Source organism: Lycium barbarum, chromosome 9, assembly GCF_019175385.1.
Source record: "Lycium barbarum isolate Lr01 chromosome 9, ASM1917538v2, whole genome shotgun sequence".
Lineage (NCBI taxonomy): Eukaryota > Viridiplantae > Streptophyta > Magnoliopsida > Solanales > Solanaceae > Lycium > Lycium barbarum.
In genome coordinates this window covers 115,225,745-115,245,078 of record NC_083345.1, presented here as the reverse complement: position 1 = coordinate 115,245,078, position 19,334 = coordinate 115,225,745, and the positions used below count along the sequence as shown (strand labels likewise).

The window sequence follows — 19,334 nt, the reverse complement described above, 5'->3', positions numbered from 1 at the left end:
GTGTATGCATCAAATCAAGTAATTTAACTTTGGTTGTTAAAATTTTAAATGAAAAATACACATTATTTAATCATGAGTTAGTGATAAGTGTGTGGGTATATATATACAAGATGTTAGTGTTTCATTCATTGGTCTTGTGCATACACCCGGTGTGGTAAGTCTTTCCTTATATCATTGTTGCCATTAACCACGGAAGAAGGTGGTGGAATGGTAAATGTTTGTTTAATCTTAATTAAAAGTCTTGTGTCTCGAATTTAAACTCTGTGAAGTCATCATCGATAAGGAGTGCTAAAACTCCCATAAATTCTAATGCAAAGCTTATGGTAGAACACTTTTATGTTGCTTTAAATAGACAGTAAACTTGCATCGACGAATAATCTGGATGATTTTTTAGATCTATACTCATTTAATATTTGATCATTTCATACATATTCAACCATAGTACAAATTTATAAGTCTAGTGAAATGACCAAAGTCTTCTTAGATTTTTGTATTCCGCTTGATATTGGAGATAGCACTGCATTTCCCAAAACAAACTAAATTAGTAAACTGATATTAAATTGGACTCTTTTTTTTTTTTTTTTAAATAGTAGTGCTATTAAGTAGCCATGAACTTCACCTTTTCATGGGATAATAACAAGAGGCTTCTTATGAGGAATCGAATGGTTTTCATTAGGATTTTGTCGCCTGAAAGACATAATCCCAGTATTCTTGTAATTGTTCAGCTTGAAACTTCGAGTTGATGATGAAGCCTTTAGTCTGTTCAAGCAGTCAAGAAATAGAATTTGTAAAATAAAAAAAAAATGTGGATCCACACTTTGTGAAAAAAATAAAAATGAGTATAAATATCTGATTCCTTTCAATAATTTTAGTACATAATCGAGTTCAAGATCAAGCATATGTGGAGTGTCAAACTTAGCCTATAAAACTCTAATCTACCTAGCCCGTCTAAATTTGAGCGAGTTGGTCGGACTGAAATTCGAGGATAATTTAAGTTAGTCATATAAAAGCTTGAGCCGATTCGTGTAGCCTAAAGTAACCCAAGATGATCCATAATAAAAGTGATCAGTAATTTGAAAAAGACATTGTTTGGTCGGTTAAATATAGTAATGATGAATAAAAGGAAAATAATTTTACTTTTGATAATAAAAAAAATATAAGAACAAACAAACAAATGAAAACTTATACTTAGAGTTGCACAGGTTGAACTACGATAATTTAGCCCGAACTGACATGTCCATTATCTGAACCCAAACAAATTGCATTTTGGAAATGTTATCACCTAACTTAAGATTTAGTATTACCTGCCCATTTAACTGGCCAATCATTTGTAAAATCAAATGCATGTTACATTTTGAGTTGGGCAAATAGATTGGATTATGACCCATTATTTAGCTTAAATTGACTCGTCCATTCTAAACCAAATAAATTTCGAGCGAACTAGCATTCGACAAGTTTATGTAATTTAACCAGTTTTAGCCCCCAGGTTTGATTAGTTGTCATTTGACTAGTCAATAATGTGTAAAATTATAAAAGCAAGAATAATTAAGAAGGAAGAGAGATACATTACATTTTGCAATCCACATTTGCACCAAAAGGAACAGAAAGATTAATCTTGCAAAGCTGAGGAAGTTGCTCAACTCTTTCTTTAACTACTCCAATAGCCAAAGCTTCTTTTTTGAGACACTCACATATATGTTGAAGCTTCAATTCATTATCAGAAATAGCCATTTTCATTAATCCTTGAACACCACTACAACAAGGAACGCTTATTTCACCCTTCCCCATTAAATAACTCTTGCATGGAAAAAGTTTAACAATGGTATTTGGACATAATTCATTCCCATCAACATAACTTGGACTAACTAAAGCAATAAAGACCAACCCAAAAACCATAAAACGACCCATTTTGATATTTTTGTTTGGAATGATTTTGCAATGGAAAGTTTAAGTTTTATTTACATATTTTTATAGTAGAAATCTTAGGTTGGGTTCTTGAAATAAAGTGTGAGTTTGAGGAGATGCATATACATGAAAAGTGTAACGTCAAAAAAAGTTAGACTTTATGTGAGTATCTAACTGTTAATAGTATGAACCGTAAGACTGTAATTTATAATAGTATAAAACATGTGTAATCCAGCTCAAAATAAGAGAGAGCATCACTTTTTTATCAAAGAACCAAGCAAATAAATTTATGCTATGTTCAAGTATAACTGATTTTCCCCCTCTCCTTGGGAGAAATTAATATTCGTTTGGGGTTAAAAAAAAAAAACGAAAAAGAAGCATTTTTTAACCGAATTAATTAATCGATAAAACTCAATCTGTGTTTTGTTTGATTCCTTTTACGTATTAATTAGCAAATTGCAAGGTTTTCTTTTTCCATAATCCTAATTCCTAGCTCAAATCGAACCATGTACAACCCCACTAATTTGATCCTTAGGACTGAGATTAATTTACGGATGCTTTCGTAATCAAGATAGAATACGGCCGATTCTAGCCCACTCATTTAATTTAATTTAAGACATGAAATTGGAATCTTTTTCATTTTATTTCGTCAATTTTGGCTAAGAACTCATAAGTCAAGTTTCATTCAAATTAGTTAATAATTAATCATTTTGACTGACTGATTTTACGTAAATGATAAGTAGAATATATTAAAAGTGGTCGGAACTAGATCGAATAAGTAGTGCAGTAGCAATAAATTTGAAATAGAAATTTCACCATCTTTTTGCAGTACAACAAAATCAATTTGCTAATTAATTTGGTGTACACTTTTGATCCTTTGCATGACCTATACAATTTGCAAAACCATAATTGTCTGGTTTTGCTGGTGGATATGGACCATGACTTGCTCTTGGGGGAGTATAATCATCAACATTAATATTCATGACATGTTGATCATCGATGGACTGATTCATGAAAATGAGACTTTTTGGTGTAAGTATTTGATCCATGTTAGATTTTCCTCCATTGAAGGTTGAAATTCCTTGACTTCCATAGGTGTTAAAGGTCTAGATGACCAATATTATGGACAATCATCAAAGCTAGAGTAAAAAATGTTGTTAAATAGATTGAATAATGAGCAGAGTGACGGAAAATGCTCCAAACCAGCAGACCCTCCCTGTGAATTTAATCATCTGGAACACTAGAGGTGCCCATAACAACGAGTTCAGGAGGCAATGTAAGGAGCTGATTGATGAATATTCACAAGCCAGCCTTACTAGTGCTGCTAGAAACAAAAATGGATGACCATAAACAACTGGTAAATGATATAGGTTGTTCTGCGATGATTCAATCCCCTGCTATTGGAAGATCTAGTGGAATTGTCATCATGTACAGGGAAGAAATTCTTCGTCTTTAAGACATAACCACAAATACTCAAGGGATACATGTGATGGTCCAGGTATACAACCCCCCTTCTAAATGGCTACTTTCTACGATTTATTCTAGTAATGACTTTGCCCTTAGACAATCTCTTTGGGAGAATCTCATCAGTATAAGCAATACGAATCACTGTAGGTGGGGATTTAATGAAGTTTTAAGAGCTTCTGAAAAATTTGGGGGCAACCCCATTAGTAAGAGAAGAACTAATCTCTTTTGGGACTATCTTAACAATTGTAATCTGATAGATCTAGGTTATAAAGGTAGTAGGTTCATCTGGACCAACAAATGCTACACTAATCTACAAGATCTGATCCTTGAGAGAATTGACAGGTGTTTTGCTAATCATTCCTGGATTGCTAACTTTCCTGAAGCCATTGTTACTCACCTACCTAGAGTGCACTCTGATTAGTATTGCTCCCTGCTACTCTCCTTAGCCAACAATAATAATAGGACTAATGATAGGCCCTTCAGGTTTGAAACCATGTGGTGTAACCACCCCGAGCTGAACAACATGATCAGGAACAATTTTTGGCTAGTATACCCCCTTTGCACAACCACTAAATCGTTGCAACAAGATGTCACCACTTGGAACAAGCATACCTTTGGAAACATCTTTGCTTGGAAAAAAAATCCTTGCCAGAATCAATGGCATCCAGAGTTCCCCCAGCTATCACTTGAGCAATATACTGCTAGATATAGAGGGTACCTTGACCAAAGAATTCAGTGAGATTCTCAAGTTAGAAGCAGAATTTTGGGCCCTCATATCGAGGATTAATTGGCTAGCAGAGGGTGATGCCAACACCAGTTTCTTCCACCTCACCACCCTTAACAGAATAAGAAAGAACAAGATCCCGACCCTTAGAAATGATGCAGGAGAGTGGATCCATAATCACCATGATATAAACTACAGATCCTCTCTTTCTACTTAAACCTCTATTAGTTTGATCTCAGCTCCTCCCCTAGGGTCACTGACCAGGAAAACCCTAGAGGCAACATTTTAAGCCAAATTGCTGCATCTAGTCTCTCCTATCCACTTAGAGACAGTGAAACGTGAGACAAGAAAAGCCCTTTTGTAACACCCCGTAAACTTGAACTAGGTGTGAATGTGTAAAAATCTAGTATTAAGATGATATTATATCTATATGAATCCATTCTTGATGAATTCGAGTGGAAGATGGTCGTTTTGAAGTCAAACCAACTAGTGAAGTTCTTAAGGCCTCTTAAATTCGCCTAAGTTTTGGTAGGTCTGTCTTCTGGGCGATTTTCATGAAAATGTGTTGCGAATTTGGGAAAACTTCCTTCATGAAAGTTGTATATCTTCGAAATATATTTCCAATGGTAGGTCTCCCAACCCAAGCAAAGTTACGTACAGGAAGTTATGCCTATTTTACCGAACATTGTGCAGAACCGACACATGCCGCTTGTGAGGGCGCGTACGGGCGCGTGCGATGGCCCCGCGTCGCATGCCGATCGCACAAAAACCCCTTCTCTGACTAATGACCTGAGGATGGTCGTGCGCTGCATGTGCGTCGCGCGACCATCGCATAACAGGGCCGGTTTCAGGTCAAAAGTCGGGTTTACTCGTTTTAAGTTATATTTAAGGTTTGGGGTTTATTTCCCTAGCACCCCATTCACGAAAAATTACCCTAAAGTCAATAAGATCAAGTCCCAAGCTTCAAGAACCATACAAGGTAAGTGTTTTCATGATTCTAGGTTGAATTCAAGTTCCTAATCCCTTTCTAACATGATTTTATGACCAAAACCTAGGTTTTGCAACATAATTCTTCCCAAAGTGATTCAAGCTAGGGTTTGGGTGTTCTTCATTAGAAAAGTGATTTGTTAAACCTTGTTTAACAAATTAAGGTATGTCTCCCTTTTTAAAAACCTCACTTTGGATGTATGTCTCTTTTGAATATACTCTTTCTATCGGCTTTTACGAACTCTTTGGTTGTGATTTGTATGTCTCTCTTTTAATAACTTATTTTGGATGAAAATCACTCTTTTTGAAACTATTGTTAGAAGTATAAATTTTATTTAAGATTCCTTAATGAATGGGAGGAAAAGTAATCTTTTCATGTTTCTTGAAATCTATTACATGTTTTGGTTAATGGTTAATGTGTGTGAGGGGACAAACCCACATTAAACCTAGATTGTAACAAACCCTACATATGTATATGATATTATGAATGTTTTCCTATATAGGAGATGCTTAATAATGATGGTTAAAGGTTGGTAATGATATTCTCATTGATGAATTAGGACATGGAATCTTTCGTAAAGAAGTTATACGTTTTCAAAACATTCTTTGAAATGATTTATCTTTTCGATATAGCATAATGAACCTTAATGGTAAATGGTGATGTGACTACCTTGAGATGAATTGTAATTCGGCTTTTATGCTATGAACTCTATTGATGTGATTTTGCCTAGACATTCGGGAGGATGAGTGGTCATCGAGGATTTCATATTCCGGTGTGTTTATGCCTAGCCATTCGGGAGGATGAGTGGTCACCGAGGATTTTATATTCCGGTGTGTTGATGCCTAGCCATTCGGGAGTATGAGTGGTCACCGAGGATTTCATATTTCGGTGTGTTTATGCCTAGCCATTCGGGAGGATGAGTGGTCACCGAGGATTTCACATTCCGGTGTGTTTATGCCTAGCCATTCGGGAGGATGAGTGGTCACCGAGGATTTTATAATCTGGTGTGGTGCGCTGTGACAAGGGAACCCTACGGTTATCCCCTCGATGTGATTGATTCTTGGGCCTGTATTGGCATGTGCGATATTCGTATTCTCTCACGGAACTGTTGTTGACAACCATGATCAGTTTGAAAGGCATAATTGAAAGTTGTAACTTGACAAAAGACTTTATAATCGGTTTTGATAATTCTTATGGAGATACACATGCTGAATACTTGTTTTTATATTGATTAATGGCCTTGTAAACTGTTTAACAAATGATATTAAGAATCACAAAGTGGAATGACTGTTTTTATGCTATCTTTTCAGAACTGATTTCTTTATGCATTATTATATTTTATTTTTATAATACTTGTTGTCCCCGAGGCACTCACTGAGTACGAAAGTACTCAGGCATACCATTGTTGGTTTTGATGGTATGTTAGGTAACGGAGAAAAGCAGGTTCGTGATACTCTCGACGCTTAGGAGAACTTGCTGCTGTTGTTGATTTGGTGAGCCCACATCCTTGTTGGTGGGACACTTCCTGTTTCACTTATTATTCTAGATTTCCGGGCTGCGTCTCGATGAGTCAAACTATTACCTCTTTATCCTAGAAGCTCCATAGTATACATTCTTGTGGGTAGTTGTTGAGTTTTGTTAACTCTTGGGTGTTGTCACGTTTTGATTAACTTTTATGATATTAAAGACTTCCGCTGATTTAGTTCATGGATTCATGATTTGTTACATTTACTTTATAAACTGTTGGAGGCGAATGTTGAACCTGGCGGGTTCAAGTATTATTGTTGTATTGTTTAGGTTCTTCCGACGTTGTTCATGACGTCGGATGCCGGTCACGTCTAGGGTGGATTTTGGGGCGTGATACCTTTTCTTCTTTAAGCCCAAAAAAACACCTGATCCTGATGGACTCCATCCCTTTTTTTTTATCAAAGGTATTGGGAACTTGTAAAGAGCCAAGTCTCTTCTTTTTGCCATAAAGATTTCTCCTATGGAAAGATAGACACTGAAGTTACTCTACCCTCCTTTGTCTCATTCCCAAGACCCCTGATGCTTCCATTCTCAAAAACTTCAAGCCCATTGAGCTTTGTAACACCATGTACAAGATCATCACCAAGATCATAATAAACGTAATCAAGCCCCATTTCCATAACATCATTGGGCCCAGTCAAGCCAGTTTCTTGTCCAATAGGAGAGCCTCTGATAATGCCATAATTGTCCAAGAATACATTTCCCACTTTAAGGTCATGAAAGGGAGAAACTCCAACATGATCCTCAAAATTGATCGGAGAAATATTTTGATAGATTAGAATGGTCCTTCATAAAAGAAATGGAAAAGGCTTAAATATGCCATCGAACTATAAAAAATGACTCATTCATGCCACTCGTTGAAAGTTTGGCTCAAATATGCCATTACTGTTACCTTTTTGGCTCATCCATGTCATTATTCACTAACGGTGGTTTTAAAATACCAGAGATGCCATGTGGGAAAAATTTATTGGTCCACGTCATTTAAATGAAAACCAGCCAAAATAAATCCTAATTAAACCAAACCCGACCCGTTTACTCGACACACCCATCCTATATCTATTTCCTTGCCCCTCTTTCATTATATTATAACGATTAAAAGCCCTAATCTAGCCATCTCCTCTCCTCTTCTTCCAACATCGATTTCAAGCAAACAAATGTGACTTTTCATTTTTTTTTTTTTTGAAGGATTAAAGGAATAGCTCATCAAGGTTAGCTCTTATTTAAAGTCGAAAATGGCTATTTAATGTGGTGGGTAAAGAATCTGTCTATGTGGGGTTCATAGCCACGTGGTTTTCACGTTGTTTGTCTGTGTAAAGGGATAAAACTATTGTTTAACATGTAAAGTTTCATTCTTTTTATGATTTTGTTCCTCTCTTTTGTGGTCCTAAAATGTGTTGTCATTTTAGGGTATTTTATTCACATTTTTGTCTCTGTAAATGGTGTAAAAGTAGTTTTTCATATGTAAAGTTTCTGTATTTTTATGATTTTGTTCCTCTCTTCTGTTGTCCCGAAATGTGTTGTCATTTTAGGGTATTTTATTCACGTTTTTGTATTTCCTATGTATGTTGCTGATGTGGTCCCTCATTTATTATTTTGTTATTTTCTTTGCATGTGAACTTTATTAAAGAATGATTGACAAAGTAGATGTATTATTCAACTTTGGGAGTGAATGGGTCTTTACTCCTCAGTTATTATACAATAAGAATCTGGTACATTATTGGCATGGATTTGACCCAGATTTTGCTGTCCTACAATACAAGAAGACAAGATAAAAGACACAGCCTCCATCGGGAGTGAGATAGACGAGGCTGGAGGAGAATATCCGATAGACCCATGCGACGAAACTTCAGCTAAAACCTGCAACACATCTACACTCAAAAAGGGCATAGCAAGAGTAGTATCAGTACACCACACGTACTGGTAAGCATCATCGGTCGACTAAGATTAGTTCACGCAACACAATATAAAGTTAATGGATTAAGCAGATAAGTCAATGAACCTCCAGATTCTAGATAAAGACCCTTACCATTACCGCCCCCTTTACTTCTTTACTCCCGATGCTTGCTTCTTTTATTTTCCCCAACCACGGGGTATTCTACTAAATTCCCACCTGTTAACTCTCGTGTCCACATTTGTCGCATACTATACTTTTACACTCATTGTTTAAATAGTCCACTTATTCACCTTACTACTATGTTACGGTGTATCTAGGGAATTAAATCACTATCTACGACCACCACTACACTTACCTTGTGTAACCCCTCCCCCGCCAGGCCCTCAAACACACACGGTTTAATAGACAATGTTAATGACAGAAATACACAATACATAACAATAAATTATGGGGATGCAATGCAATGCAAATGGGATGCAAGACCTAACACACTGTACATACATGCTATCTGATGTCTTTGCTCAGTAGCCATGACCTGTAGGGGACCCATGGTGTCCATGTACCACTCATTCTGGAATACTCCTCGAACCCGAGCACAACCTCCGCTCTGGAAAGAACCTCAGACGCGGGCCACATTAATTTGTAAACACATATGTAATCCAAATGCTCGATCCCACGGCCACAAGGCTGGACAACACCATACGACACTTATGCCTTACCTATTTACCTGTATTTCCACCTGAACACGACTGTTGCAATGCACAAAACTACCTGACAAATCAATTATAATCCCAGCCCTTGATGGGCGCAATGCCAAACAACTTCATATAATATTCAATTAATACGACATCCCAAGTTTAAGGAAATAACCGCATGAACAATCGATAATAATACATACACACGGAATTTACTTCCCCCTCATAGGGTAGCATTAAATAATTACAAGGTATCTCCGTGGCGACCATATCACTTTCTTTTATGCTAAATTCTTATTATCATAGTCCTGACTATACCCTATTCTAATCATATTACAAGTACATCTCTCCAAACTCCGGTGCCCGAAGACCTAAGCATGCATTCCCCCATCAACTCTAACGTATATACGATTAGCTAATCAAAGTTTAACTAAAGGAAACCGTAACCTACCTCTTTGGTGAACAGATATATGATTCTTCAAGAATTGCTTATCTTCTTAACCTCTATCCGAATCCATGAGCGGGTATCTTTCGTGGGGAAAGGTGGAAAAGGGGACTAGAAGGGCTTTCTTTTTCTTGGGGGCCATAGTTTTTCTTTCATGAGGAACCCTAGGAGCAGCCCTTGGGAGTCGTATGTTTGAAAAAGGAGAGAAAATAGACTAAGTACACGTTTTAGGGCCATTGTTTCCGCGTGGACCGCTGCGGCGGTCCTCTGGCCGTTATGGTGGTACCGCTGCGACGGTCCTTAGGCCGTTATAGCGGTGCCGCTACGACGGTCCACTGACCGCTATAGCGGTCCGCCTTTTAAATTCTGGTCCAACATTTTCTAAACCCTTCTGAATTTGATTTTTCCCACTCCTAACTCTTAAAACATATTACGAAGCCTATTAAATACCTAGACTTAAATTGGGCATGTTTTTCGCAAAATATTAAATAACGACCGGACAGGTCGTTACACCAGATACCAATTAAACCACTGTTCGTCCCCGAATGGGGTGGGATGAAGTAGGGGTTAACGTCTTAGGGCTTATGTCGGGTGGAACAGGGTCTTGGACCATCATTATGGGAAAGGAAGGAACGAAAATGCAAAACAAAACAAAAATGGAAAATGTCACGCTGCCACCGCTATAGCGGCCATAGTACCGATATAGCGGTACCGCTGCAGCGGTCCGAGCACCACCGCAGCGGTCATCGGGAAGAAGCAAAAAAAAATATAAGGGGGAGGGGGGGAGGTGGTGAACTCAACTCAATTCACCCCTCCCACTTCCCTCTCCCTCATAACTGAAACCTTCCCCCTCCCCACGAAAATTCCTTCCCCCTTAAACACTTTTTAACCCCCCCATCTCCGCCGTAATGTCGGGGTGCCTACGGAGCCTGGGGACCGTATTGTGGTGTGCGATGCCGCGTTTGACCCACTGAAGGTCAAGGGGTCACAGGGCAGGGGCAAAATGAAGGGGACGAGCTCGGATGACAGCGAGGACAGTAACGGTCCACCTGATGGGTGTGGTCAGTCGCAGGCCCCAGGTACTTTAAAGTGCATGGAGGCTGATATAGCTGCGGTGAGGGCAGCCATGATAGGATTTTCACGGCCTTCCACGGAGGCTGGGTCGTCTAGCAACGCTGCGGGTACCGACTACTTTACACTTGAGCAGATGAAAGCTTACATAGAGACCCAGACTAAGATGGGAGAGGCTGTGGATGCCTTACAGGACGCCTATGGATCTCTGGCTCAAGCTCATATGGATCTTCGTGAAGATTTGGACAAGGAGAAGACGAAGGGTCGGGCTAGAGACAAGCTGTTTGTGAGGATGTGGAAGGGTGTAAAAAGACTTTTGAAGGCCCTAGTTCCGAAGGTGACTACCAGAGATGCCTCTCGGTTCTCTTTTCTCAGTGAGTCCGGACTTGGTAGCGAGGACTCTAGTGACTCGGATGGTGGCGATGAGGCGACTAGCCATGGAGTGGCTTAGGGATATCTCCTCCCCCCCCCCCCCCCCCCCCCCCAATTTTTTTATCTGCTTTGGTTGGTAATTGCATGTGTTGGGCTTGGATGTCTAGACAATTTATAGCTTTGGTTATGCTTTGATTTGTTCGAATAATCCTTGTTTTGGTCGTTTTGACGCGGGTGCCCCAGTTTAAGGGTGCTCGTAAGACAATTGCCCTTGTTGGGCGGATGTTTCTATGCATGTGCCTGCTTTTGGAGATTGATTTATTCTTGGTTTGGGGATGGACTACATAATTTGGAAGAACAGAGAATGGAAGGGGAGGCTACTGGTCAGGGGGTACCGCTGTGGCGGTCACTCAATCGCTGCAGCGGTACCGCTATGGCGGTAGGAACACCGCTATAGCGGTCCAGACAGAAATCAAAGGGCCGCTATAGCAGTCCTTTTTCTGCTATCTACAGTGCCAGTGACTGAACTTTTTGTTTTTCCAGTACTTCAGCTCGGATCGCGTAGGTGTTTACTTAATCGCTTAGCACGTGAATAGGAAAACGCTATTAACTTCGCTAATGGTCCCAGAATAACCACCCAGTCTATCACGCCACCTTATTACATAACTTTTATTTGGTCACACAATTAATTACACACCTCCTTATAGAAGGTCTTACTTGGATCGAATTAGAGGAACACCAATTGGAATCGACAAATACCAATTTGCCCTTCAAGATACCAATTGAAATCGACCAGATACCAATTGGATCCGACTAGGGGACGACTTATTAGGGTAGCACAAAGGAATGAACGAAGGGAAACTTCTAAATGTCCTATAGCTTCTTGCGAACGGGTACGGACGTCATCGTACCATTCCGTAAGACTCTACTAGACATTTGCTCTTGCACTCGCGAGAATGGTAACCTAGGGATCTGATACCAACTGTCACGACCCAACCCACAGGTCGTGCGGGCACTTACCATATGACGAGCTAGTAGGCGAACCCTTACAAATATAAACCCAACACTAAAAAGGCATGCGAATATCGCCCTCAAAATTAATACAATTAGACGTAAATATTTATTACAGACTTGCTTCAATATCAAAAAAATCCAAAATAACCCCGAAATCTAGTCTAGACAGGTACACGAGCTCCTACAATACAAGAAGACAAGATAAAAGACACAACCTCCGCTGAGAGTGAGATAGACGAGGCTGGAGGAGAATATCCGATAGACCCATGCGATGAAACTTCAGCTAAAACCTGCAATACATCTACACCTAAAAAGGGCGGAGCAAGAGTAGTATAAGTACACCACACGTACAGGTAAGCATCATAGGTCGACTAAGATTAGTTCACGCAACACAATATAAAGTTAATGGATTAAGCAGATAAGTCAATGGACCTCCAGATTCTAGATAAAGACCCTTACCATTACCGCCCCCTTTACTTCTTTACTCCCGATGCTTGCTTCTTTTATTTTCCCCAACCACGGGGTATTCTACTAAATTACCACCTGTTAACTCTCGTGCCCACATTTGTCACATACTATACTTTTACACTCATTGTTTAAAGAGTCCACCTATTCACCTTACTACTATGTTACGGTGTATCTAGGGAATTAAATCACTATCTACGACCACCACTACACTTACCTTGTGTAACCCCTCCCCCGTCAGGCCCTTAAACACACACGGTTTAATAGACAATGTTAACGACATAAATACACAATACATAACAATAAATTATGGGGATGCAATGCAATGCAAATGGGATGCAAGGCCCGACACACTGTACATACATGCTATCTGATGTCTTTGGTCAGTAGCCATGACCTGCAGGGGACCCATGGTGTCCATGTACCACTCGTTCCGGAATACTCCTTGGACCCGAGCACAACCTCCGATCCGGAAAGAACCTCGGACGCGGGCCACATTAATTCGTAAACACATATGTAATCCAAATGCTCGATCCCACGGCCACAAGGCCGGACAACACCATACGACACTCATGCCTTAAATATTTACATGTATTTCCACCTGAACACGACGGTTGCAATGCACAAAACTACCAGACAAATCAGTCATAATCCCAGCCCTTGATGGGCGCAATGCCAAACAACTTCATATAATATTCAATTAATACGATCTCCTAATTTCAAGGAAATAACCGCATGAACAATCGACAATAATACATACACACGGAATTTACTTCCCCCTCCTAGGGTAGCATTAAATAATTACAAGGTATCTCCGTGGCGGCCACATCGCTTTCTTTTAAGTACGTCTCTCCAAACTCCGGTGCCCAAAGACCTAAGCATGCATTCCCTCATCTAACGTATATACGATTAGCTAATCAAAGTCTAACTAAAGTAAACCGTAACCTACCTCTTTGGCGATCAGATATATGATTCTTCATGAATTGCTTGTCTTCTTAACCTCTATCCGAATCTATGAGCGAGTATCTTTCATGGGGAAAGGTGAAAAAAGGGACTAGAAGGGCTTTCTTTTTCTTGGGGGCCATAGTTTTTCTTTCATGAGGAACCCTAGGAGCGGTTCTTGGGAGTCTTATGTTTGAAAAAGGAGAGAAAATAGACTAAGTACACGTTTTAGGGCCACTGTTTCAGCGTGGACCTCTGCGGCGGTCCTTTGGCCGCTACGGTGATACCCCTGCGGTGGTCCTTAGGCCGCTATAGTGGTGTCACTACGGCGGTCCACTGATCGCTATAGCGGTCCGCCTTTTAAATTCTGGTCCGACATTTTTTAAACCCTTCTGAAATTGATTTTTCCCGCTTCTAACTCTTAAAACATATTAGAAGCCTATTAAATACGACCCTAGACTTAAATTGGGCATGTTTTTCGCAAAATATTAAATAACGGCGGGACGGGTCGTTACACAAGGAAACCACCTAAACATGGCCATGGTTTAGGGAGCTTTTGAAGGGGTCTTTGGATTTAAAAGATGGGGTTGGGGTGACCTTTATTTCTGATATGCAAAAGGTACAAAAATCTATTTTTTTCTCATTTTCATTTTGATTTTTTTCTAGTTATTTTCTCTTTTATCATTCTGATTTTTTAAAGTTTTGTTTGTTAATTTTGATTCTGGCAGGGGTTATTGGATTCTGTGAGAAATGTTCTTTCTCAAGCTCATCAAAGATATTGTGCTAAACGCATTAAAGCCAATTGGTTAAAAAATGGAGGAGTGGGGAAATGAGAAAGTTGATATGGTGGTGTGCTTGGAGCACATATGATGAAGAGTTTAAAGATCTACTCAAAAAGCTAGGCAAATTAGATGAAGTTGCTGCTAAGGACTTGGTAAGGATTTCACCTGAGGCATGGTGTAGAGCGTACTTTGATACCAAGTGTAAGAACTCAATGGTTGACAACAACTTCACAAAATCCTTTAATTCTTGGATTCTACAAGCAAGGGGTATGCCAATTATCAAAATGTTGGAGGAAATAAGGGTCAAGGTAATGGCCTTGCTAGGAGATAATGAAGACAAAGCTAGGAGTTGGAAAACTAATTACCGTCCACAGTACATGAAGTTGTACAATGATTATAAGGCAATAGCACATGGCTGTATTGTTAACTTTAATGGTGATTATGGCTATGAGGTGTCAGAGGGTGATGATAGACATATTGTCAACTTGGAGCAAAATAGATGCACCTGCAGGATGTGGGACTTGTCTGGGATACCTTGCCCTCATGCCATTAAGGCATTTTTGCATAAAAATGTTGATCCCCTGACACAAATCCAATGGCTTTACAGTAAAGAAGCCTATCTGCTGACATACAAGCATAAAAGGTAGCATGTTAGAGGAGTACAGTTCTGGAAAGTTGAACCTGCTCATGCAATGGAGTCACCTGAAATGATCAAAACAGTTGGAAGACCCAAAAAGAAGAGAGATAGAACAGTAGATGAATCAAGTAAGAGGAAGGGTGAATGGAGTCATTTAAGGAAGGGATCCATAATGACATGCAGTAAATGTGGAGAAGAAAATCACAATGCAAGGGGTTTTCACAAGGTAAACATTTAAATAAAGTTCTTTAATATGCAGTCAATATTTTACTTTTTGAAGCTGTTGGACTTATGAGTTGCTGGATTTAAATAGTTGTTGGATTTATGAGTTGCTGGATTTAAATAGTTGCTGGTTATTGTGGTTCTATCTCTCTGTTCATTTTCTTGATTTGATTTCAAAGTTTCAAGCTTTATTAGTCCCATAGCTTCATTTGTGACGCTTTTCTTGATTTCAGATTTCATTTATCTAAAGCTAAATCTAGTTGGTTAGTGTTATTCTTCTCAATTTGCTTTCAAAGCTTTAAGCTTTAGTCCTATAGCTGATGTTGATGTTTATCCTAAGGACCCTATAAGTACTATATTATTTCACCAGAAGTTGATATTATAGCACTATGGTATCAACAATTTAAAGGAAGAAATTAGTTGCTGATCATTTCAAGTTGTCTTATGTTAAAGTTGTCTCATTTTAAAGTTTGTTTGGTTGACAGAGGGAAAAAGCTGTACAAATTCCAAAGAAGGGGAAGGACAAGGAAAAAATTGGCCAGACCTCAAATGGAACTCAACAATCTGTCCAGAGCTCAAGAAGCAATTGTTATGAACTTAAATTTGGTACACAACAATCTCAACAATGGGGCTTTGAAACTCAAATTGGTACTCAACTATCAATAGCGTATGGACCTGATATTGGTTATGACGAAGACCCAACATTGAGGCCAAAAGTCATATCTCAAGCTGATACATTGCTGCCCATAAGGAAGACAAGAATGAGGCCACCAACTGGTGGTAGAAGGATTCAATTCACTGGAGATCCAAGCGGAGTGTCAACTCCAACCAACTTGCCTTATTCACCGACAAAGATAATTTGGAGGGGAAATGAAGCAGTTACATGCACCCAGTTACAAGGTGAAGTCAGGAAAAAGCGTATCAAGATGAAGGCAAGAAAGAGGCTAGGAGAACCAGCCCCAGATGATTGATTTGAATGTTGTTTATTTTGTGATGCTTAGACATTTCAAATATCATAGCATTTAAAGGTTAAAGTGGTTAACAGTTGATTTTTGTTATTCTAATTAGTTTAACCTTTAAAGTTAGCATTCAAATGTTAAGTATGTTCTTAGTAAATTTAAGTATTTTGTGAATGACAGGGAATTAATTTAAGTATGTTTTTAGTGAATCTTTGTGTTATAGAATCATTTTAAGTAAGTTGTTAACGCAGCCTTGTCTTGTTAATATCGTTTGTTTGGTGAAGCCTTGTGATTTGGGATATTTGCAGTTCTTGACTTGTGTTTGGGTATATATTTTCATGTTTCTTTATTGATTCATTTTACTTGTGCATAGGGCCAGATTCTTGGTTTTCACTTGAGAGGTAAAGAAAACATTTGCTCACAATTTCAAGCAAAAATCAGGACATCAATATATTGGACAAAGGGATTATTCGATATATTTTGACAGCTTAAATGGCAACTACAGTGCTGAAATCAAAAGATCGATCAAGATTTGTACATATTACCAATACCAATTGTAACTGGTATTTCCCCAATATATAATTAAATACTTGCATATATGAGAAAACACAAAAAATGTATCTTTATCTATCATTGGTTTCTTCTGTGTTTAACCAGTGCGCGAACGTAGAGCTGAACAGTTAATGAAGAGGCTCTACAGTTTGGAAGTTAATAAGTTCCTCAACTCCTTTCTAAGAATCTTTCCAGCTATAGACCTGGGTATTGAAGCTCTGAAGTAAACCCTTTTAATCTTCTTGTATGGTACAACCTGGTATAAAGAATATGAAACTATTAGAAATTGAGGCGCCTAGATACCTACAATTCACGATCCACTAGCAGGGAGACAAATGATTCGTTGCCAGATGAAGCAAGGGAATAACACAAAGAACCTAAAAACACAGACAGAGAAACTGACTATTACCTGCTTTGAAACAAAGTCTATCACATCTGTTTGGGAAAGTTCACACCTATCTCTCTTGACGACAAATGCAACTGGAATTTCCCAGTTTCCTTATCTCTGGTTGTGAACAATCGAATAAGAACAAAGTGGATGAGCGCTAGTAAGTAAAGAAAAAGCTCCTTTTCGTATTGTTGTCATGATTCAATGTCATGAGTATTTATTTTTCGGGGGTTTACATAAGCCAAAATCTGAAAGCTTTAAGTGGCCATTTCTATCCAGTATAAGGTTATTTGGTTTTATGTCCCTAAAAGCAGAATAATTTCTGAATCAGCTACATGTTGGCAGAGGCGGATTCAGGATTTAAACTCTATGGGTTCAATCTTGAGATTCTTAACATTAAACCCATTATATTTTTAAAGTTATGGGTTCATATCTACTATTTATTACAATTTTAGTAATTTTTTACACATAAATTTATGCTCCGCGTCGAAAGTTAGGGGTTCAATTAAACCCCCGTCTAACATGCTAGATACGCCTCTGCATGTTGAAGGATGATTGCAAAGTGAGATTTGTACCATATGCACGTACAGTTTAACATAAGTTCCGTAGTATGAGAAATACTTTGAAGATTAGAAACTTTTTTTAGACATTTTCACTTGACAATATTTGGCAGAAGAGAAATTTTACATCAATAGTAGCATGGAGCTTTTCTGTCAATAGTAATAAACACATTATCATTAATTTGAGCTACAAAACATATGTATTACTGACAATCCTATAGGGTATAGCAAAACAGTCACGTAATATGCAAGATTGAACAAAAAGGAACACTATTTAATGCATTGTTCAAGTACCTATGTACATAATTGTGCTAATGAATAGACTGAATAGCCAAAATACTCTCAGCAATGTAGAACCATGCGACATCTTCAAAAAGAACATCTTCTCTCATCAGTAAGGTCATAATGTCACCACCAGGCAAATATTCCATTATAAGGTACAAGGAAAGAAAAAGCTCCTTTTCGTATTGTTGTCATGATTCAATATCTTTTATGATTGTATTGACCGGTGACACTACTCACTCTAGGTTAAAAGTGATGAGAGCACTGATGTTTATATCAGTCTAGACACCAAAAAAATGTGCAGGACTTCCAAATATAGCCAAATTGATATTAGCAGCAAAAATAAAATGTCTTCTGTAACTTGAGCAGCATCTACCGCCAATTCTATTTTAAAGAAGTTCACTATCATGGTTAACCACATGAAAGAACTGTTACATGTGATTGAAAAATAAGTTTTCCACATCATACCCCACCCACCACATTAAATAGCCATTTTCGACTTTAAATAAGAACTAACCTTGATGAGCTATTCCTTTAATCCTTCAAAAAAAAAAAAAAGTTAAAAAGTTGGAAAGTCAGATTTGTTTGCTTGAAATTGATGTTGGAAAAAGAGGAGAGTGTTGGGAATAAAATAGACCCGCAAAAATAATATTCACGGTATTAGTGATAAACGCGGAACACTAAGTTGTGGTTAAATCAGCAAGAATAAAACGCAGCAATAATGACACCAAGATTTTACGTGGAAACCCTTCTGAATAAGGGAAAAACCACGGCCAAGAGGAGCAGCTGATATCACTATAGTAAGGAATTTTACACTGTGTAGTAACGAGTATAAAATACTCCTAAGACCACTACACCCTCAAAAGAAAAACACTCTTTTGATTTTCCCACCTTACTACAATATCACTCACACTCTATTTTTCTTCACAGACTATTTTCTTACAGTCTATGGAATACCTCACTTAGCTCTCACTCAGATGTATTGTCTGAGATTTTGGTGTGATACAAATGAACCATAAGCTGCCTATTTATAGGAATGAATTTCCTATGATGAGGTAAGCGCTTACATCACGACTATGATGAGGTAAGCGCTTACATCACGACTATGTGAACAAAAGAATTTGCTTGTTGGCCAATTCCACAATTTCTACCAATGTGATTTTGTCAAAGGAAGAAAAATCTTCCTTTCTTAAAATATGGGATAGGGGACTGGACCCCACAAATCTCCCCCTCCAGTCTCATTCACCTGAAGGAGGGTACACTGGCTTCTAATTTGAGTGCATGCCGACAAGTTTTTTTGCACGATTCGAACTTGTCTCTCGGTACCGCCTTGGTCAGCATATCTGTAGGATTTTCATTTGTGTGAATCTTCTTGACTTGGAACAATTCGCTTTCCAATTGCTCACGAATCCAATGATATCTGACATCGATGTGTTTTGTTCT

At 38.5% G+C, this 19,334-nt stretch overlaps 1 protein-coding gene across 1 annotated transcript; it reads right to left on the bottom strand.

Moving 5' to 3' along the window:
• Positions 1-361: 361 nt before the first annotated feature.
• LOC132611517 (non-specific lipid-transfer protein 1-like) lies at positions 362-1,964 on the bottom strand. Its single transcript, XM_060325938.1, has 3 exons — positions 1,571-1,964; positions 620-759; positions 362-517 (listed from the first exon to the last, which is right to left on the bottom strand). Exons 1-2 carry the CDS (start codon positions 1,906-1,908, stop codon positions 624-626), a joined length of 474 nt encoding a protein of 157 aa, XP_060181921.1. The 5' UTR covers positions 1,909-1,964; the 3' UTR covers positions 362-517; positions 620-623.
• Positions 1,965-19,334: the final 17,370 nt, after the last annotated feature.